The sequence below is a fragment of the Hyposmocoma kahamanoa genome, unplaced genomic scaffold, assembly GCF_003589595.1.
Source record: "Hyposmocoma kahamanoa isolate Upper Pololo Valley unplaced genomic scaffold, ASM358959v1 62, whole genome shotgun sequence".
NCBI lineage: Eukaryota > Metazoa > Arthropoda > Insecta > Lepidoptera > Cosmopterigidae > Hyposmocoma > Hyposmocoma kahamanoa.
In genome coordinates, this window is record NW_020653850.1 from 13,866,020 (window position 1) to 13,882,832 (window position 16,813).

The 16,813-nt window shown below is 36.0% G+C and overlaps 2 protein-coding genes across 4 annotated transcripts in view; both read left to right on the top strand.

Annotated features, from left to right (window-relative positions):
* Window positions 1-329: 329 nt before the first annotated feature.
* Window positions 330-3,830, top strand: LOC113229451 (E3 UFM1-protein ligase 1 homolog). 2 transcript variants are annotated; one of them, XM_026463045.1, is made up of 6 exons: window positions 330-417; window positions 585-1,570; window positions 1,666-2,107; window positions 2,190-2,648; window positions 2,731-2,942; window positions 3,047-3,830. In XM_026463045.1, exons 1-6 carry the CDS (start codon window positions 335-337, stop codon window positions 3,163-3,165), a joined length of 2,301 nt encoding a protein of 766 aa, XP_026318830.1. In that variant the 5' UTR covers window positions 330-334; the 3' UTR covers window positions 3,166-3,830. The 2 variants fall into 2 exon arrangements, with proteins under 2 accessions (XP_026318830.1, XP_026318831.1); XM_026463046.1 differs by having other exon boundaries at window positions 345-417; window positions 662-1,570.
* Window positions 3,831-5,604: 1,774 nt separating this feature from the next.
* LOC113229530 (monocarboxylate transporter 10) overlaps window positions 5,605-16,813 on the top strand; it is a 50,637-nt gene continuing 39,428 nt past the window's right edge. For both annotated transcript variants that reach the window (XM_026463160.1, XM_026463161.1), the window contains exon 1: window positions 5,605-6,106. In XM_026463160.1, coding sequence (XP_026318945.1) covers window positions 5,851-6,106 — 256 coding nt within the window. In that variant the 5' untranslated portion in view covers window positions 5,605-5,850. The remainder of the gene's footprint in view (window positions 6,107-16,813) is intronic.

Sequence of the window (16,813 nt, forward strand, 5' to 3'; positions counted from 1 at the left end):
CCCTGACATTGGCAAAATCGTCGCGCAAAACGACGGAGCCATAGACACAAAAGTTGAAGTTGAAGTTGAAGTGACGACGTGTTGAAGTAAATAATATATGGTTGTATTGGTTTTTTGTTCGGTGGAATTGGAATCTTTATAATTTGTGATTGGAACATTGATTGTGCTGTAATAAATACCGTTAGTTTTCTAAAATTACTTAATATATTCTGAAATGACAGATATATTACTTTTTCGTAATACGTCAATATTTCAGTGTATTAAACACGAATAATTTATGTTGAAGTTGACGATTTCAAGCTGTGAATTTATTGATTTTGCAGTGTCTATCAACATGGCTCCATCCACAGACTGGGATGAAATCAAGAGGCTGGCAGCTGACTTTCAAAAAGCTCAACTTAGTTCTACTGCACAGAGGTATGCTACTATAAACTCTAATGTGTAAATTTATTTTCTTATGAGAATATTGTTTAATTTCCTGATCTACTCCTATTTATTATGAGTAGATTTTGTTAAAATTTCTCTATATTTAACTTTTATCGTCAAATATTGTAAAACTGAAATATTAAATATATTTTTTGCAGATTGTCTGAAAGGAACTGCATTGAGATTGTTACGAAATTGATAGAGCTGAAACTTATAGATGTAATCTTTACTACAGATGGAAAAGAATACCTTACTTCTCAGCAGCTGATTAGAGAGATCAAAGATGAATTATATGTTCATGGTGGACGCATTAATACTGTGGATCTCGCCAAAGAGCTGAATGTCGATTTAAACCAGATCAATACAAGTGTTGCAGAAATTGTCAAAGGAAAAGAAGTGCAATTAGTTTCTGGTTACTTGATTGCCCATTATTATCTGGAAAAATTAGCCAGAGAAATAAATGAAAAATTACAGTTACAAGGTCAGATAAATGTTGGAGAATTGACGTTACAGTTTGATTTGCCTGCTGAATTGTTACAACACAATGTTTTGGAGCGGTATCTGGGTAAAATTATCATTGGCAGACAAGACACCTCAGAGCCCAGGACGTTTTACACTGAAGAGTACATTCTTCGTACTAAAGCTAAAATTCGTGGAGCTTTGATGGGATTATTAAAACCCACTCCTGTTACAGTAATAATCAACCATTGCAACATGGCTGATCGCCTTTTTATGTCATTATTTGACCAGCTCAATGCTCCTGGAGTTCTAACTGGGCGTCAAGCAGGAGCTCTGTATGTGCCATCTTGTTACACCAAATCTCAAAATGACTGGGTTATGAGCTTCTTCAAACAGAACAATTACCTTGAGTATGATGCTTTATCTCGTTTAGGCATCTCTGACCCTAAAGGCTATGTCAAGAGAGCCTTACCAAATGAAAATCTGACATTCCTGAGCAGTTGTGTAATTGGTTCTCAGATTAAACAGCAACTGGAGACAGCTCTTGAGGAATGCATATCTTCTAAAAGTTATTTGGATATTGTTTCTTTGTTGCCATCAATCTTGTCTGACAAAGACATTGAGAGTGTGCTAGATGCACTTTTAAAGGAAAATTGGAAATCAACTGTTTTATTTGACAACGCTGGTAAGTTGTGTATAGGAAAGTGTACATTCAAATTATATTTTAAAAAAGGAAATATAAAAGATCCTAACATTTTTGTTGTAAATTTTTGTTTGTAGTTTTCAGCACTAATTACATTGAAAATCTAAAACAAGCTTGTATGCCCATGACAAATGAAAAGGCAGTGGCAGTGGTGAAATCAGGAAGATATCAACAATTTATATTGGAAAAACAATTATCTAAAGCATCAGATATTCAGACAAGCCATGTAGACCATAAAGCGGAAAGGCGAGAGGAACGACGTAGAAAGGCGGCATCTGGTAAAGGTGGTGGTGGCACCCAAGGTAGAGAAACAAAAACGAAAGCAGTCAAGAAACATCCAAGGTCAAAACAGACAGTAGCTCAAGATTCCGATTCAGATGATGCATCTAATGTTGTTAAAAAAGTCCCACTGAACTTGGAAATTGTAACTGTTCAAGATGTTGAAAACATTATCCAAATGCCATTGGAGTTTGAGGGTCTTGATGATTTAATCCCACAGATTGCGGAATATCTGCAAGGGTAACCAATTAATCAACCAATTCTATTTTTCAGTTTGTCTTGGAATTAGTAAAATAATAATTAATGATGTTTAAATTTTCAGATTTCTTAATCAAACTGCTATGAATATCGCTAGGGAGACAGCTGAAAAATTGCTTCAAGATGCTAATCAGACTCGTAGGCAAACTCACTCGTCAGCTCAAGATAAAATTAACATTTTGGTCAATGATATTAAATTGTATGAAAAGGGTTTGAAAGCCTTTGCAGCTGAGCAGCAATCACAGTTTATCAAATACCTTCTTAAATCTTTGGGTGGAGATGTCCTTTCGGAATTCTGTAAATATGCAGCCAACCAGTGCAACCTTTCTGTGCAAGTGGATGTTTTATCGGTGGAACAGAGGAACAAGATAATCAATGACTTAACTGAAGAGTACATGAAGCCTTTGAAAGCATTGAACGCGACTTTAGCCGATCAAAATCTAGACGCGTTTTATCAAGCTGTTGATGTATGTTTGGGTGAATGTGGAATGATCTTGAAGAAAGTGGACAAAAAGAAAGACAAGTATGTTTACTCTTTAATTACACCACATACTTAAAACTTGTGAATATTTTATGTGTTTTTACAACTGAACTCTGTTTTGCAGGATTTTGGTTCAAAACCACAGGGAAAAATTAATAACTGAATTAGAGAATTGTGAAGATCCCGTCTTGGCTCTACATTTATCGGTCTTGGCAATTTTTGCCATACTTACTCAGAACATGTTGCATGCTTCAGGACGACAAGTACCGTTGATCATATCATATTTAAAAGCACAGCTCAAAGATGAAGATTACAAGTTGTTACAGGCTTATCATGGTAAGATTCAGTAATATGACTAAAAATTTTGCTATAAACTTTTACTTCTTTGCTACTTTTCCTATGCTTTAAATTATTTATTCAACACAGACATTGCATTCCAGAATTAGTTACGAAGTTCTTAACGGCATCTGATGAAGATAAACCAGCTATTGCAGACCTATTAAGTAATGAAATATCTTTAATGAGGAATGTTGTTCAAGAGGTGAAAAAATACAAATAATCTTTTCACAAAAAATAGGCAAAAGTGGAGAGGTACACCTAATTTTGGCAAATTTATTTTTTAAACTAATTTTAACAATTCAATTTTTAAAAATTTGACAGGCGTTTTTATGCCTGATTAATTATTATCTAATTCATTCTTTAAAATAAACTAAATAACCATCAACTTCTGCGCGAGTCATATTTTTGAATTAACAGACTGCACTCTAATAAAAGGGTCTTTAATAGACCATAGATTTATTTTTAATTGACTTTCTAGTGAAAAACTGTTTCAAGTTGAGTGACCATCTAAAATTCAGCCGCGGATTTTAAAACACTTAATAATATCTTCCAGAGTGGAGTGATTGTGAATACAGCAATCCCTGATAGGTAGACATGGCAAGCGCAAAAATCATACATTTCGGTAGGCTAATGAAAATGCATATTGCCTGTTGTATGGGGTAAAGTAGATACCGATAATTCATAATTTTGACAAAACGTAGATTTAATTACAACTTTACTAATGTTTGTTATTACACAAGTTGTTATTTTTATGTTCTTTGATAATAAAGTAAAAATTAATTTTTATACCCAACATATAGTTTGTTTTTTCATTATTAACCCTGAAATGCATGAATTTGTTGTAAAATAAAAAATTGTTTCAGATTGCATTTAGTACAGAGAATACGGGAAAATTTGATATTTATATTGATACTTTATGCAATCAAAACTTGAAAAAATATTATGTAGGTTCAACCACAACAACAACTATATATGAAATTTTAAGAAACATATTTTTGTTATTGTCACATAAAGAAACATTGCATTTTTTACACATCCATGATATCAACTTCTAATTTACCATATTTACATTTGTTTCTTGTCTCCATGAATTGCTTCTTGTGTCTGACACCATCTCCACAGATGTGAACGGAGGGTATCACTTGCACATCTGCTGTGCTCTTTTTAGTGTCGTTTCCGGCGTCTGATCCCGGCGAGTACTAGTACTTAGCCTCCCTCTTTTGTTTTCTGGAGGACTCTGGAACAGTCGCATGGTATCCACAAGTTGTGTTCTGAATTCTGCCAACTTCATTGTCTTATTTGCATGAACACCCCTTTTCATGTTGACTGTTTTGTATAACACCCATGAGTTGATAACGGTCATATCTAAAGGATGATAAAACATCTTAGTCGTCCACTTACGTGACTTTACACATATTCTGTCCCATTGGTGGGTTATAGAGTTCTGCTATAATTTACCAATGGAACAGGCTGGTTAGTATTTCTGGTGGTCTCGTCATCACAGTCGTTTACCAACGGTGAGTCTGTATCCTCCTCATTCCCAGTATCTGCAGCTAAGTCCTCATATTTGAGTAGGTCCTGCTGAATCTGCCCTCGATTTACGTAATAGTAGTTTCGTGTTCATCTTCACTTCCTCCATTGGCAGAGATTTCTCCGCTTCCCAACTGACTCAATAGTTGTTCGATTTCATCTGGTCTGATTTTTTATTGAAATCTGTAAAGTAAAAACCTAAATCATCCTTACATGCAGTAAAACAAGCACAAAATGTATTACGGTAAAATAGAAACAGAGAAAAAGTAAAAGAACCGAAATAAATATGCATGCTTGACATTGACTTACAATTATATGGACGTCGGGTCCGCGCTAAAAAGTGTTCGCACTTGTAAGGCGCTAAAATCGTATACAGAGCGCCAAACTCCGCTTTAGTCTTCATTTGTTCGACTGACAGTATACAAAGTACTTTGTGACTGACAGCGCGATACTGCGATGACATTACAATTTAAATTTCGAATAGGTTGACTTGGGACATTTTTTTCGTGGTTTTTCTATTAGACCCGTCGTCCATTTATTTGTAAGTCAATGATGCTTGATAAAAGGTTTTCAATTAGAGCTTAATTCATGAAGTATCAAAATTGATACCAACAAAAATGTACTTTCTCCTCAGAGTAGAACAAAACCAAGACCCAAACAAATACACAACAGTAAATATAAGGTATTTACCCATCGGTAACATATTTTAGTTTAAAAAAAATTCGAGTGGTATAAAAGATATCGATACACGATTTCTTTTCTGTGAAATCACAACTTATGAAGTGCGCTCCAAAAATCGGAAAGGCAAAAAAATATATATATTTTGACAGGTGAAACTTCGTTTTTTCACTGGTTGTTGAGTAGAAGTAGGTAAAGATAGTCAATCCATGTAGCCTAGTGTGTAAAAATAAATATTAATACCCGGTCCTGAGTAACTGGTATCAAATTTAATACCCAATGCATTTAAGGGTTAATACCTTTCTCAAAAAAGTTTAAAATAAACGAGTTTAAAAATTGTTTACAAAAATATTTTCTGCGGGTCGTACACCTATTTCAAAAGTAAAGTCATTCGCTCTTCGTTCGTTCACTCGATTTTTCATTCTTATTACATCAGCTGGTTCTGATACCATGCCATCTGACAGTTAGAGAAGTAACTACGGTAATGTGAGACGTGTACGAAGTACGAAGTTAATTATTCTGGAGTACTCTGAAATTTATTTTACGAAACATAATCGTAAGTCACTGCTGACATGCGTAGCACTAAACAAATATAAATTTAACATTCCTTTGAAAATATGTACTTAGATATTATTTTTGTACGAAAGACACCATGTGCTTTTAGCCCGTTATAGTTACACTGATTTTAATAAAAAAGATGGATGTGGATCGTAAAGAAAGTACGGATCTGCTGCGGCCGAAACAAAGGCAAGAAGCCAATGGGCGGAAAGCCAGTGTATGGCAGGAATCAGGTGGTCCTCCAGATGGTGGCCTCCGCGCGTACATAGTGGTTATTGCCTCTTTCTGTACAAACGGGCTCATATTTGGCATTATCAACTCTTACAGCGTCATATATCTTGTACTCTTGAAACGCCTGGAATCTCAAAATGTTGACGGAGCAACAGTTAAAGCTTGTAAGTAAAATGTTTAATAAGTTTGTTTTTACAAAATTCCTAAAAATATTTATTTGAATTTTTATTATTACTTTTTTATAAATTTATTTATTACTTACACAAACAGTACTAATAATTAAACATGTAACACATAGCCATTAACCGTTGAGTAAATTGTATATGTGTAAATGTATAATAATTGTTATTTTTGTGACTATTTACTTACAGATTTAAAATGTCATTTTTTAATATTAATTAATTGAAATTGAGTAAAGCACCAACAATTTGATCTAGAATTTTTGATTAATTTGTGTGTACCAAAAACAAAGAATGAAAACATTTAATTCCATTATCAAGCTTATTGATTGATAGTGTAGGCAGAGCACCACATGTGCTATATTTAGTAATAACAATGATTAGAATTGGGGGCGACTGGGGATATCTTGTTGTGCTTGGTTTGCATTGTGTTCTGATTAACAAAAATTTGATTGGTAGTCATAATCTTTATCTATATTACTATTAAGTTTGGTGTATTTGTAAAAGTTTCTTTTAGTTTTTGTATCTACAAAGAAAAAAGAAAGAATAACAGTACAATTCAGAATGAAATTTGAGAATATATAGTGAAAAAATATGGTGGAGCTAGTTTATATAGCATAGGCAAATGAACTTGAATGATGTAATACGAATTTCAAATCATAAATAGTTCAAACATTGAGTTGCAATTAGAACTAAATTGTAATAAAAGACTGAATTTTGGTAAATATTCCTCCTTTGTCCCATTAATTGTTACTGTATATTGTACTAGAAACCCCTGAGACACAAATTATGGTACATGCTCATAAACAAATTTTGTTTTTAGCTAGACTAAAGCCATTAATGGTAAATCGCAAATTTACCTTTTGAGCTTCCTCACATATGTATATACATACATTTATACATACATGTATATACATTTATTTTCTTATCATTTCGTTCATATTCATTACACTCATCCATCCATTTATATTTCATCCTCAGTATACTTAAACTTTTTTAAACGTTAATGTTTAACTTAAGGTGAGGTTACAGGCACATGGCTCTTGTCAACTTATGTCTCAGGGTAGTTATGAGTCAAGGAAAAACGTCCATTTTGGAAAAAAAGAAAATCTGAGTGTTTTTATATTATGTTTTTCCATATTTGACAGAGACACCAGTCAAAAGTTGAAGATACTGAATTCTGAGAATTTGTGGAAATAAGTCAAGCATGGTTTAGAAAATTTCATTTATTGATGTTTATAGGTACAATAGAATTTTATAATGGGTGCTAAATAAACAATTAAAATATTCATATATATTAAACTTAGAACATAATTATCAGTCTTCATAAAAATTTAATATTAACAAATCAATTTTACAGAATAATTTCTACTACATAATTGAAAATTTCGGATATTTATCCAACGTTATCTCAGGGTGACAGGCGCAGTGGCGGTACCCTTCAGGTCTTTGTGATTGAAAGCTCTGAGTGGCACTACAGCTGCTACAGACAGACATAAATAACAAGAGTAAAAAACTTCAACTTCGTTATTATGCGATTTCATTTATATCTGGAACTAATCTGGGGGTCTACTCTCGGTCTCCGTCCGACATCCGTCCGAAACAATTACTGTCAAATAAGTAATATTCGACAAAATTAAAAGCTTGTCTTTTCGGACGGAGATCGAGAGTAGACCCCAGATTGGTTCCAGATATAAATGAAATCGCATAATAACGAAGTTATCTTAACTTATCAAGAATGAAGCTTCATTCGCAACACGCGCCCTATACATCACATTTCGTTCTATGTCGCCATATGTAACAGTGAACAGAAAGAGTTATTTATAGACAAACCAAATAAATGTTACGCCGTCAGCGTTACCACCACGAATCTGGAGATATCCAAAATCACTGAACACTTACTTACTCCGTTATTAAGATAGTTTATTGTTATGATATGAACAAAGAGAAACCACATCCTCTTAACTAAATTATTCAAAACATGCACATTTTTTAATATATGCAAATCAATGTGGTTTACTCTACTTAAAATTACTAACTTGCAAGCATGCATATTAAATGCAAATTAAAGAATATAATTTTGTCAATGTAGAGAAGCAGCCTATAAATTATGCCCTATGCAATTTTAATAAATCGTGTAAGCAATGGACAATATAAATAAACTTAATGAAGGGCTCAATCTAATAAAATCATTCTATTATTACAGTATTTCAAATAGCGGCAGAATTCATAATGAAAACATTAAAAGAAACACTAAAAAGTTATTCAGTCATTGGTAAAATTGCTTTAATCCATTCTAAAATACTTTTGTTAATAAAGCTATCTTTTTGGAGCAATCGTTGTTGCCATGGAATAAACCGATGCTTGTTTAGTTTTTATTATCGTTCTATTGTAGAGTTAAATGACAATAAAATGATCAATTGTCATAGTTTATAGATTCAAATTTAGGTACCTATTTGATTTACTATACACAAAAGTTTATAACAGCTTATAAAAGGAAATGCACAATACGACAATTTGAACTGTAAAAGCAGAACCACGGAAGTCAGAATTACGACAGCAGAAAGGCGGTGGCCGTTGGAATCTGGTGAATTTTTTAGTATGTATTCACGGTACTATTGCACTTTTTACTTTGCAATACTCCTTCTAGAAAGCAATTACGTATAAATCAATTGATAACCTCCGCATTGATAGATAACCGCCATTCGTTTGTCAGCAGTTCCGTCGAATGGTCGACACATAAAATCTTTGACCTCAATTCTGCTAATACCTACCACGTAAGCACATAATTAGGCATTTAACGTAAGTCAATGCATTTAACAAATGGATAAGATGTAATTAGAAGTCCCTAGAGATTAACGTATTCTAACACACATTCACCCACTACCTCATGTGCGTTTTTAGGCATTTTCATTACTGCTGGGTAATTGTGTTGATAGATTATCGACTCATTTGTTATTTGTTATATGATTTTATTCTTGCACATAAACACCTATAAGTCTTCGACGATGTTATTAAGTAAAACCTGTTACTATGTTGACCAATACCTGACCTGTAAATATAACATACAAACATTTTAACTAAGTCGGAATAGTTGCTAGTGAAGAAATCTGCAAAGCGTATACGTAGCAAGATTGAATTACATTCCACAAATGAGAAACTGGTAACTTAAAACCTGACATAATTGTCATCGAGTCGAGAGTACTATGTGCGGTCAGATTTATGTAAACATTTAACCACATCGTCATTCTCGTGGAACGCTTGGCAATCACTGTTATTGTTACAGGAAATTCTGAATGTACTGTATTTTTATGTTACATGTGAGTCGTTTAGTCATGGTTGATAATATTAATTTACGAGCATCCAATTTTGATCACAAATTATTATCAAGCACTCCTAGAGCCCCATATGCCAATTTTCAAAGGGATCTGAGCAATTTTTTTTCTGCCGCCAACGAACGCTTCTATGACGGCCATATTTGAAAATAGCTAAAAACAAATTTTGAGCACAAATTATTATCCGGCATTGCTAGTGGCCTTCACATGGCAATTTTCAGTCGAATCAGAGCAAATCTCTTTAGGCAGCTATTTTTAACGAAAACTACAACAAAAACTAAAACACTTGTATGGCAGCCATATAAAAAAATGTCGAAAATAAAGTTTTGACCCCAAATTATGATTAAGGACTCCTAAAAACCCTCGCATGCTAATTTTCAGCCGGATTGAAGCAAGTTTTTTTCGGCCGCCATTTTGAAATCGCCATCTTGAATTTTTTTTAACCCAGGCAGTTGACCAGTGTTACCCTCTATGACATTCCTTCGAGCACCTCCTGCCTTTCTCTAATAGTTTCCGTGATAGGAGGTTTTGAAATTTGTATGGCGGCCATGTTGTGTATTTGAATTTCGAACGTTTTTTACTCCCCGCGGAAATTGACTAGGGTGTACTTCATAAAAATGCCCAAATATTCACTCCGTATATTATAGTTTTTGCAGGCCTTTGATCACTCTTTCATATTTTCCATATTCAGGACCTCTCATATTTGATTCTTTGCTTTGGAGCCTATCCGCGTACAACGGTATAAATATATTTTTTTCCACCATATCGGGAAGTATGCGTTCTATTTCTATCAGTAAGTAAGAACTTGTAGCTTTGTAATAATAATAATATACTATTGAATAATAATTATATACAATTTAAGTATATACGCATTTTCAATGAGTCGGCAATTGTTCTTTGTCTGACGCCAAGTGCAGACCGACGACGCAGCGTGTAGCCGGCGCCGGGCGGCCCGTCCGTGTCATCGTGTGCGCGTGTCGCTGTGCCGCCGGCGCCCACTCGAAGGTCACTTTATCATTAATTCATTACAGTGCTGCGGTTACAATTAGTATTATATTGACATTATAATACTCAATAAGAAAAATTTATATTATGTTTTTAACGTCGTCGACGAGTCGTTAACGATGTATCTAATACGTTTTAGAAAAAATATTTAACCGATTCCTTACCACTTATACAGCCGGGGAGCCAATATACAAAATATTATCACAGATTAACCAATTATACTGTGATATTATGGTTAACAAGAATCTTATTCATGAGTCATGCATGACAAAATAATAAAGAAGAAGTGATCTCAGATTACGTTTTGTAATTAAAATTATGAATGGAATCTCAGTTCTGCCGCTCTTAGTTAAAAGGGCGCTTGTGACAAAAAGTCAAATCCGAGAAAATAATGTTCAAAGAAAAAAAAAAGAAAAATGTCTGCTGTCGCCAATCGAAAAGACAAAGACACTTGCTGCAAACGCAATATAATAGGTTTACATTATATGTAAAAATAAAATATTTAATTATTTATGCTCAATTATCAAATTATTAACCTTTTTCCTTTTCGTCTTAGTAAAAAAAATGTTCGTAAAAATACTCAATACTAGGTAAGATGGGTGCAAGTAACCACTTATGCCTTTTCAGCTTAGCATAATTACAACACTATTCGAGTTCTTAGGTTTTCGCGATTGTTACACGTAGGAAATGAAACTATTTTTCCGGATTTAAATCGCGTATATTTGTTTTTTCAAACAAAAGTTTCGCTTGAAAATACTAAATATACGCGATTTAAATCCGGAAAAATAGTTTCATTTCCTATGTACAACACTATTCTTAAGTTTAGTGTAATAATAAGACGAAAGGGCAGCATGTAGTTACAATTTCTTTTCAATGTGTTGTAGCTTAACATTTAAAAAAATTTTATTACATTAAATAAGAGGTAACATTTTAATTTTATTTTAAATTTATGTAAGCATTGTGTAACTGTCATCTGGGAAATTAACATTTTTCGGTAAATACGTATATTATGTACAGCTTTAACTAAACAAGATAGAAACTTAAATGTCACTTGCGTCTTTTCATTTACTTAAATGATTGAAATGTGTACTTAAAACAACTTTATACATCTAGGCAATTACGCCTTTTAACCAATTTATTTTCTAAATGCGTCCAATTAACTTAGTTTGACCATAAAATTTCTTTTACGCCCTTTTCTCTTACGGTAACCTCATACCTAATCCATCTAGGAAAAAAATAAAATTGTGACAGATTTGTCTTTTTGCTGATCACGGCAGTACATGTAACTCATTTTTAAAAAAGTGTCACATGCGTCCTTTCAACTTACGGCGGCGGCAGAGTTGCGTACGTCTGGTACTAATTACAGAACGTGTGCAAATTATTCTATATTAAATTTTCCTTGTGCTTCCTTCTCTGCCCAGTATGTCCCCTAATGAGATATGAGTTAGGTACACTTTTCTAAGGCCCTACACTACTGAAATATGGTATACTGGGTACCATATATACCATATATACTGCGTCCCCTCGAAGAGATGAATTTAGAAGTGACTACCGTACGGTATAATAATATTATATATAATGATTACGTCACTTTACCTATTTAATCGGCGACCTTGCAAATTATCTCAATCGTGCATTTTGTACATTTAATCCGAGTAATTCGCGAATAAATTAGTCGTGCCCTCTACACATTTGCATCGTTATTCTCTTTGCATTTACTTTTTGTACTTTTTCTCTGCATATTGCTTTTTACATAAATTCAATGTATATATATATACTAGATGCCGCGCGATGCGCCGGGCCGCTAAAGCGGCCCGCGAGGGCTTTCTTTATATCTGGTGACAAATTGGGAGTTGAACTTTATATTTCAGTAGACAATCCTCTTTGGTTGAATTTGGGTGGGAAGGAGCGGGATTAGATAGATAGATAGATAGATAAAATCTTTATTCGGTTACTGACTGGTCCAGTTTAGTTACATGTAGGGGTAGTTGGTATAATCGCGTCAAGTCGTATCTTTAAATATCTTAGAACAATCCACTCGTATATCATTGACAGCTGCGAAGATTCAGAAAAGTCAATTGTTTATGGCGGCCATTTTGAATTTGCCATATTGGAAAATTTTTGATCCCAGTAGAACCTGACCAGGGTCCTTAACATATTTTGTTTGAAAGTCATACACCCATCTCTGACACGTTGACTGTGCCGTTTATCACGGAAACCAGGTCGACTTGGATGTTGCATGTTGCGCTGGGCCGCTAAAGTGGCCCGCGAGGGCTACGTATGAGGCTTGTGACTTTAAATGTAGGAAAGAGTTCGTCAGTCGGTTGGTAATTACTTTGGTTTCAATGGTGATGTTTTTCGTTAGGTTTATTTGGGTGGGTGGGAGTCAGGTAGTTGGTATAATCGCGTCAAGACGTAACCTTTTATACTTCAAAAGAAACTACACGTATATTAATAGTGGCGAAGATTCAGTAAAGTCAATTTTTATGGCGGCCATCTTGGATTTGCCATTTTGGAAAATCGAAATTAGTATGGCGGCCATTTTGTTTTTCGAATTTTAAATTTTTTTCACTTCCGGTAGAAACTGCCCAGGTTGTGGATGAACATTTGTTTGGAGACTTTGAGCCAAGACGCATACTTTGGCCAGGCAGCTGTGGTCTTACCTGATGCGGAGCATATTTTGAAGGTTTCGATACTTTTTCATATTCACTTAGTCCTTCCGACTATAATTCCTCTACATCATTTTTACCAACCCGCCCGTATTCTGGGAGAAAAATGGCGCCAAAGAGCAGACAATTTACATGTATGGCGGCCATCTTGGAAAATGGCGGAATCAAAATTCTAACCCCAGATTTGTAACTTAAGCCTCCTTACACGTCCGCATGCCAAATTTCGGCCGGATTGGACCACCTTTATTTCGGGCCGCCATATTAAGTCGGCCATCTTGAAAAAAATTTGTCACCGGCAGTTGACCCCCGCCGCCCTCTATGACATTTGGTCGAGCACCTAACCTACCTCTTGTAGTTTTCGAGATATAAAGCTCTGCAATTTGTATGGCGGCCATCTTGTTTTTACGAATTTCGCATTTTTTTCACTTCCGGTAGAAACTGACCAGGGTGGCGGCCATTTTTAGTAAGAACACCTTTCCGGTAGGTCTTATGGTTTAGCCGCGCGCGTAGGTGTTTACCTGATGCAGTCCACATTTTGAAGATTTCGCATTTTCCTGGTACTCACGGGACCGATCCGTCTACGAGTCTAGTACACGGCACTCCTTCTGGGAGAACAATTATGTCAGTATCTAGTTAGATCAGTCAGTGGTAATCAAGCTATATGGAGTATAAAATATAATAATAATAATAATAATAGATGGCGGGCGTTGCGCCGGGCCGCTAAAGCGGCCCGCGAGGGCTTTCTTTGGGATACGTGTGACAGGTTGGGAGTTAGACTTCATATTTCAGTAGAGAATCCTCTTTGGTTGAGTTTGGATGGGAGGAAGCAGGGTTGTCGACTGCTCCAGTTAAGTTACATGTAGGGGTAGTTGGTACGATCGCGTCAAGTTGTATCCTTAAATATCTCAGAACAAACCAGTCGTATATCATTGACGACTGCGAAGATTCAGAATAGTCAATTTCTTATGGCGGCCATCTTAAATTCGTCATATCAGAACACTTTCGATTCTGGTAGAACCTGACTAAGATTCTTGACAACTTTTATTTGAGAGCCATGTGCCCATCTACGATACTGGAGCGAACAGCCTCTGTCCCACCTGATGCGGAGCACTATTCCAAGATATCCGGATTTTCTCGTACTCACTGAACCCTTCCAGCCACTATTCCTGTAAATCATTTTAAACTATCGCTGTTCCTTCTGGGAGAACTATTACCTAAATGTCTACATCAGTCAGTAGTAATCGAGCTACACACGTATAGTATGTTGCGCGTTGCGCTGGGCCGCTAAAGCGGCCCGCGAGGCCTGTGTCTTAGGCTTGTGACAGTTTGCTGGTTGTAGTGTTTGTTTCAGAAATATATTTTTGTTAACTTTATTTGGTTCTGAGGGAGTCAAGTAGTTGGTATGATCTCGTCAAGTCGTATCCTTACATACTTCAGAAGAAACTACTCATACATCATCAATAATTGCGAAGATTCAGTAAAGAATTTTTTTTAAAGCGGCCATCTTGGATTCGCCATTTTGGAAAATTTTTAGTTCCAGTAGAACCTGATCTGGTTCCTTGATAATTTTTGTTTGAAAGCCATACCATCTCTGACGCTTTGGCCGAGCAGGTGGTGTCCTACCTGATGCAGACCACGTCTTGAAAGTTTTGGATTTTTCTGGTATTTAATATTCTCAGTCAAACACAATCCTTGTACATTTATTTAACACACCTCGCTTCGTTCTAGGAGAACAATGACGTTGGACGGTGGAAAATGTATGGCGGCCATGTTGGAAAATGAAGAACTACAAACACAATTTCATATTATGCCTCATACGCAGCCAAGTGCCAAATTTCAGCACCATCGGTAAATTTTTTTCGGGCGCCATCTTGAATCGACCATTTTGAAAAAATGAAGTTGACAGTCAATTAGCTCCTATCGCCTTTTCGGACTTAAGTTTAAACATAATTTACCTATCTCTAATACTTTCAGAGATATAGTCCCCCGAAATTTGTATGGCGGCCATTTTGTTTTGCGAATTTGAAATTTTTTTTTACTCCCGGTAGAAACTGCCCAGGGTGTCGAGCAACATTTGTTTGGAGACCTTAGGGCTAAAACGTATACTTCGCACGTGCAGCTGGGGTCCTCCCTGATGCTGAGCATTTTTCGAAGGTTTTGGTACTTTTTGATACTCACCAAATCCACCCAACCATTATTCGCATACGTCATTCTTATACACCCGCGTTTCTTCTGGGAGAAAATGTGCTGGTCAGAAAAACCGAAAATACACTCGTATGGCGGTCATCTTGGAAAATGGCGGAATTCAAATTTCGTTCGCAGATACATACTATGAACCTCTATTCACGGTCGGATGTTAAATTTCAGTCGGATCGGAGCACTTTTACTTCTGCCGGCCATTTTGAGTCCTCCATCTTGAAAATTTTTTTTACCTGCGGTTGGCTCGTATTATTCTGTACGACATTTGCTTGAGCGCCTCTCATCTATGTCCAACACTCGCCGAGATGTAGGTCTCGGAACATAGTGGACTGTGGAAAATGTATGACGACCATATTGGAAAATGGCGGAATCTAAATTTTGACCACATATTATTTTTAGCAACTATCAGACATGGAAGTGTTTAAAATTTCAGCCGGATCGGAGCACCTTTTTGTCGGGCCGCCATCTTGAATCGGCCATTTTGAAATATTTTGTTACCACCAATTGGCTCTTACCATCTTCTATCATATTTGTTTGAACGTGCTTCACCTATCTTCAATACTCGCCGAGATGTAGGCCTCGAAACACATTAGACGGTAGAAAATGTATGGCGGCCATATTGGAAAATGGTGGAATCAAAATTTTGACTACATATTATTTTTAGGAACTACCAGACATGGAAGTTTTTAAAATTTCAGCCGGATCGGAGCACCTTTTTGTCGGGCCGCCATCTTGAATCGGCCATTTTGAAAAAATAATTTCGATAGCCAGTTAGACCCTGTCACCATCTACGATATTAGTTTGAACACGAGTCACCTATCTCCAATAGTTTCCGAGATGGAGGCTTTCAAAATTTGTATGGCGGCCATTTTGTTTTTCGAATTTTGAACTTTTTTCACTTTCCTTAAAAATTGCCCAGGGTGTGTATGAACATTTGTTTGGGCACTTTGAGCCTAGACGTATACTTTGGCCGGACGGCTAGGGTAGTACCTGATGCGGAGCACATTTCAAAGAGTTGAATAGTTTTTGACGTTCATATGACCGATATAACCGTTACTCTCCTACATCACTTGTACCTGTCCACCCTTCTTCTGGGCGAAAAATGACTCCAAAGGGCGAAAGTTTCACATGTATGGCGGCCATCTTGGAAAATGGCGGAATCAAAATTCTAACCCCAGATTTGTAACCTAAGCCCCCATACGCGTCCGCATGCCAAATTTCGGCCGGATTGGACCACCTTTTTTTCGGGCCGCCATTTTGAGTCGGCCATCTTGAAAAAAATTTGTCACCGGCAGTTGACCCCCGCCGCCCTCTATGACATTTGGTCGAGCACCCCCCACCTACCTCTTGTAGTTTTCGAGATATAAAGCTCTGCAATTTGTATGGCGGCCATCTTGTTTTTACGAATTTCGAATTTTTTTCACTTCCGGTAGAAATTGACCAGGGTGGCGGCCATTTTTAGTAAGAACACCTTTCCGGTAGGT

Bases quoted from the DNA above. Each gene is read 5' to 3' on its own strand.
- LOC113229451 (XM_026463045.1), top strand. From the start codon at position 335: ATGGCTCCATCCACAGACTGGGATGAAATCAAGAGGCTGGCAGCTGAC. The intron at 418-584 runs GTATGCTACTAT...TATTTTTTGCAG, and splicing joins CTTAGTTCTACTGCACAGAG to ATTGTCTGAAAGGAACTGCA. The intron at 2,943-3,046 runs GTAAGATTCAGT...ATTGCATTCCAG, and splicing joins GTTGTTACAGGCTTATCATG to AATTAGTTACGAAGTTCTTA.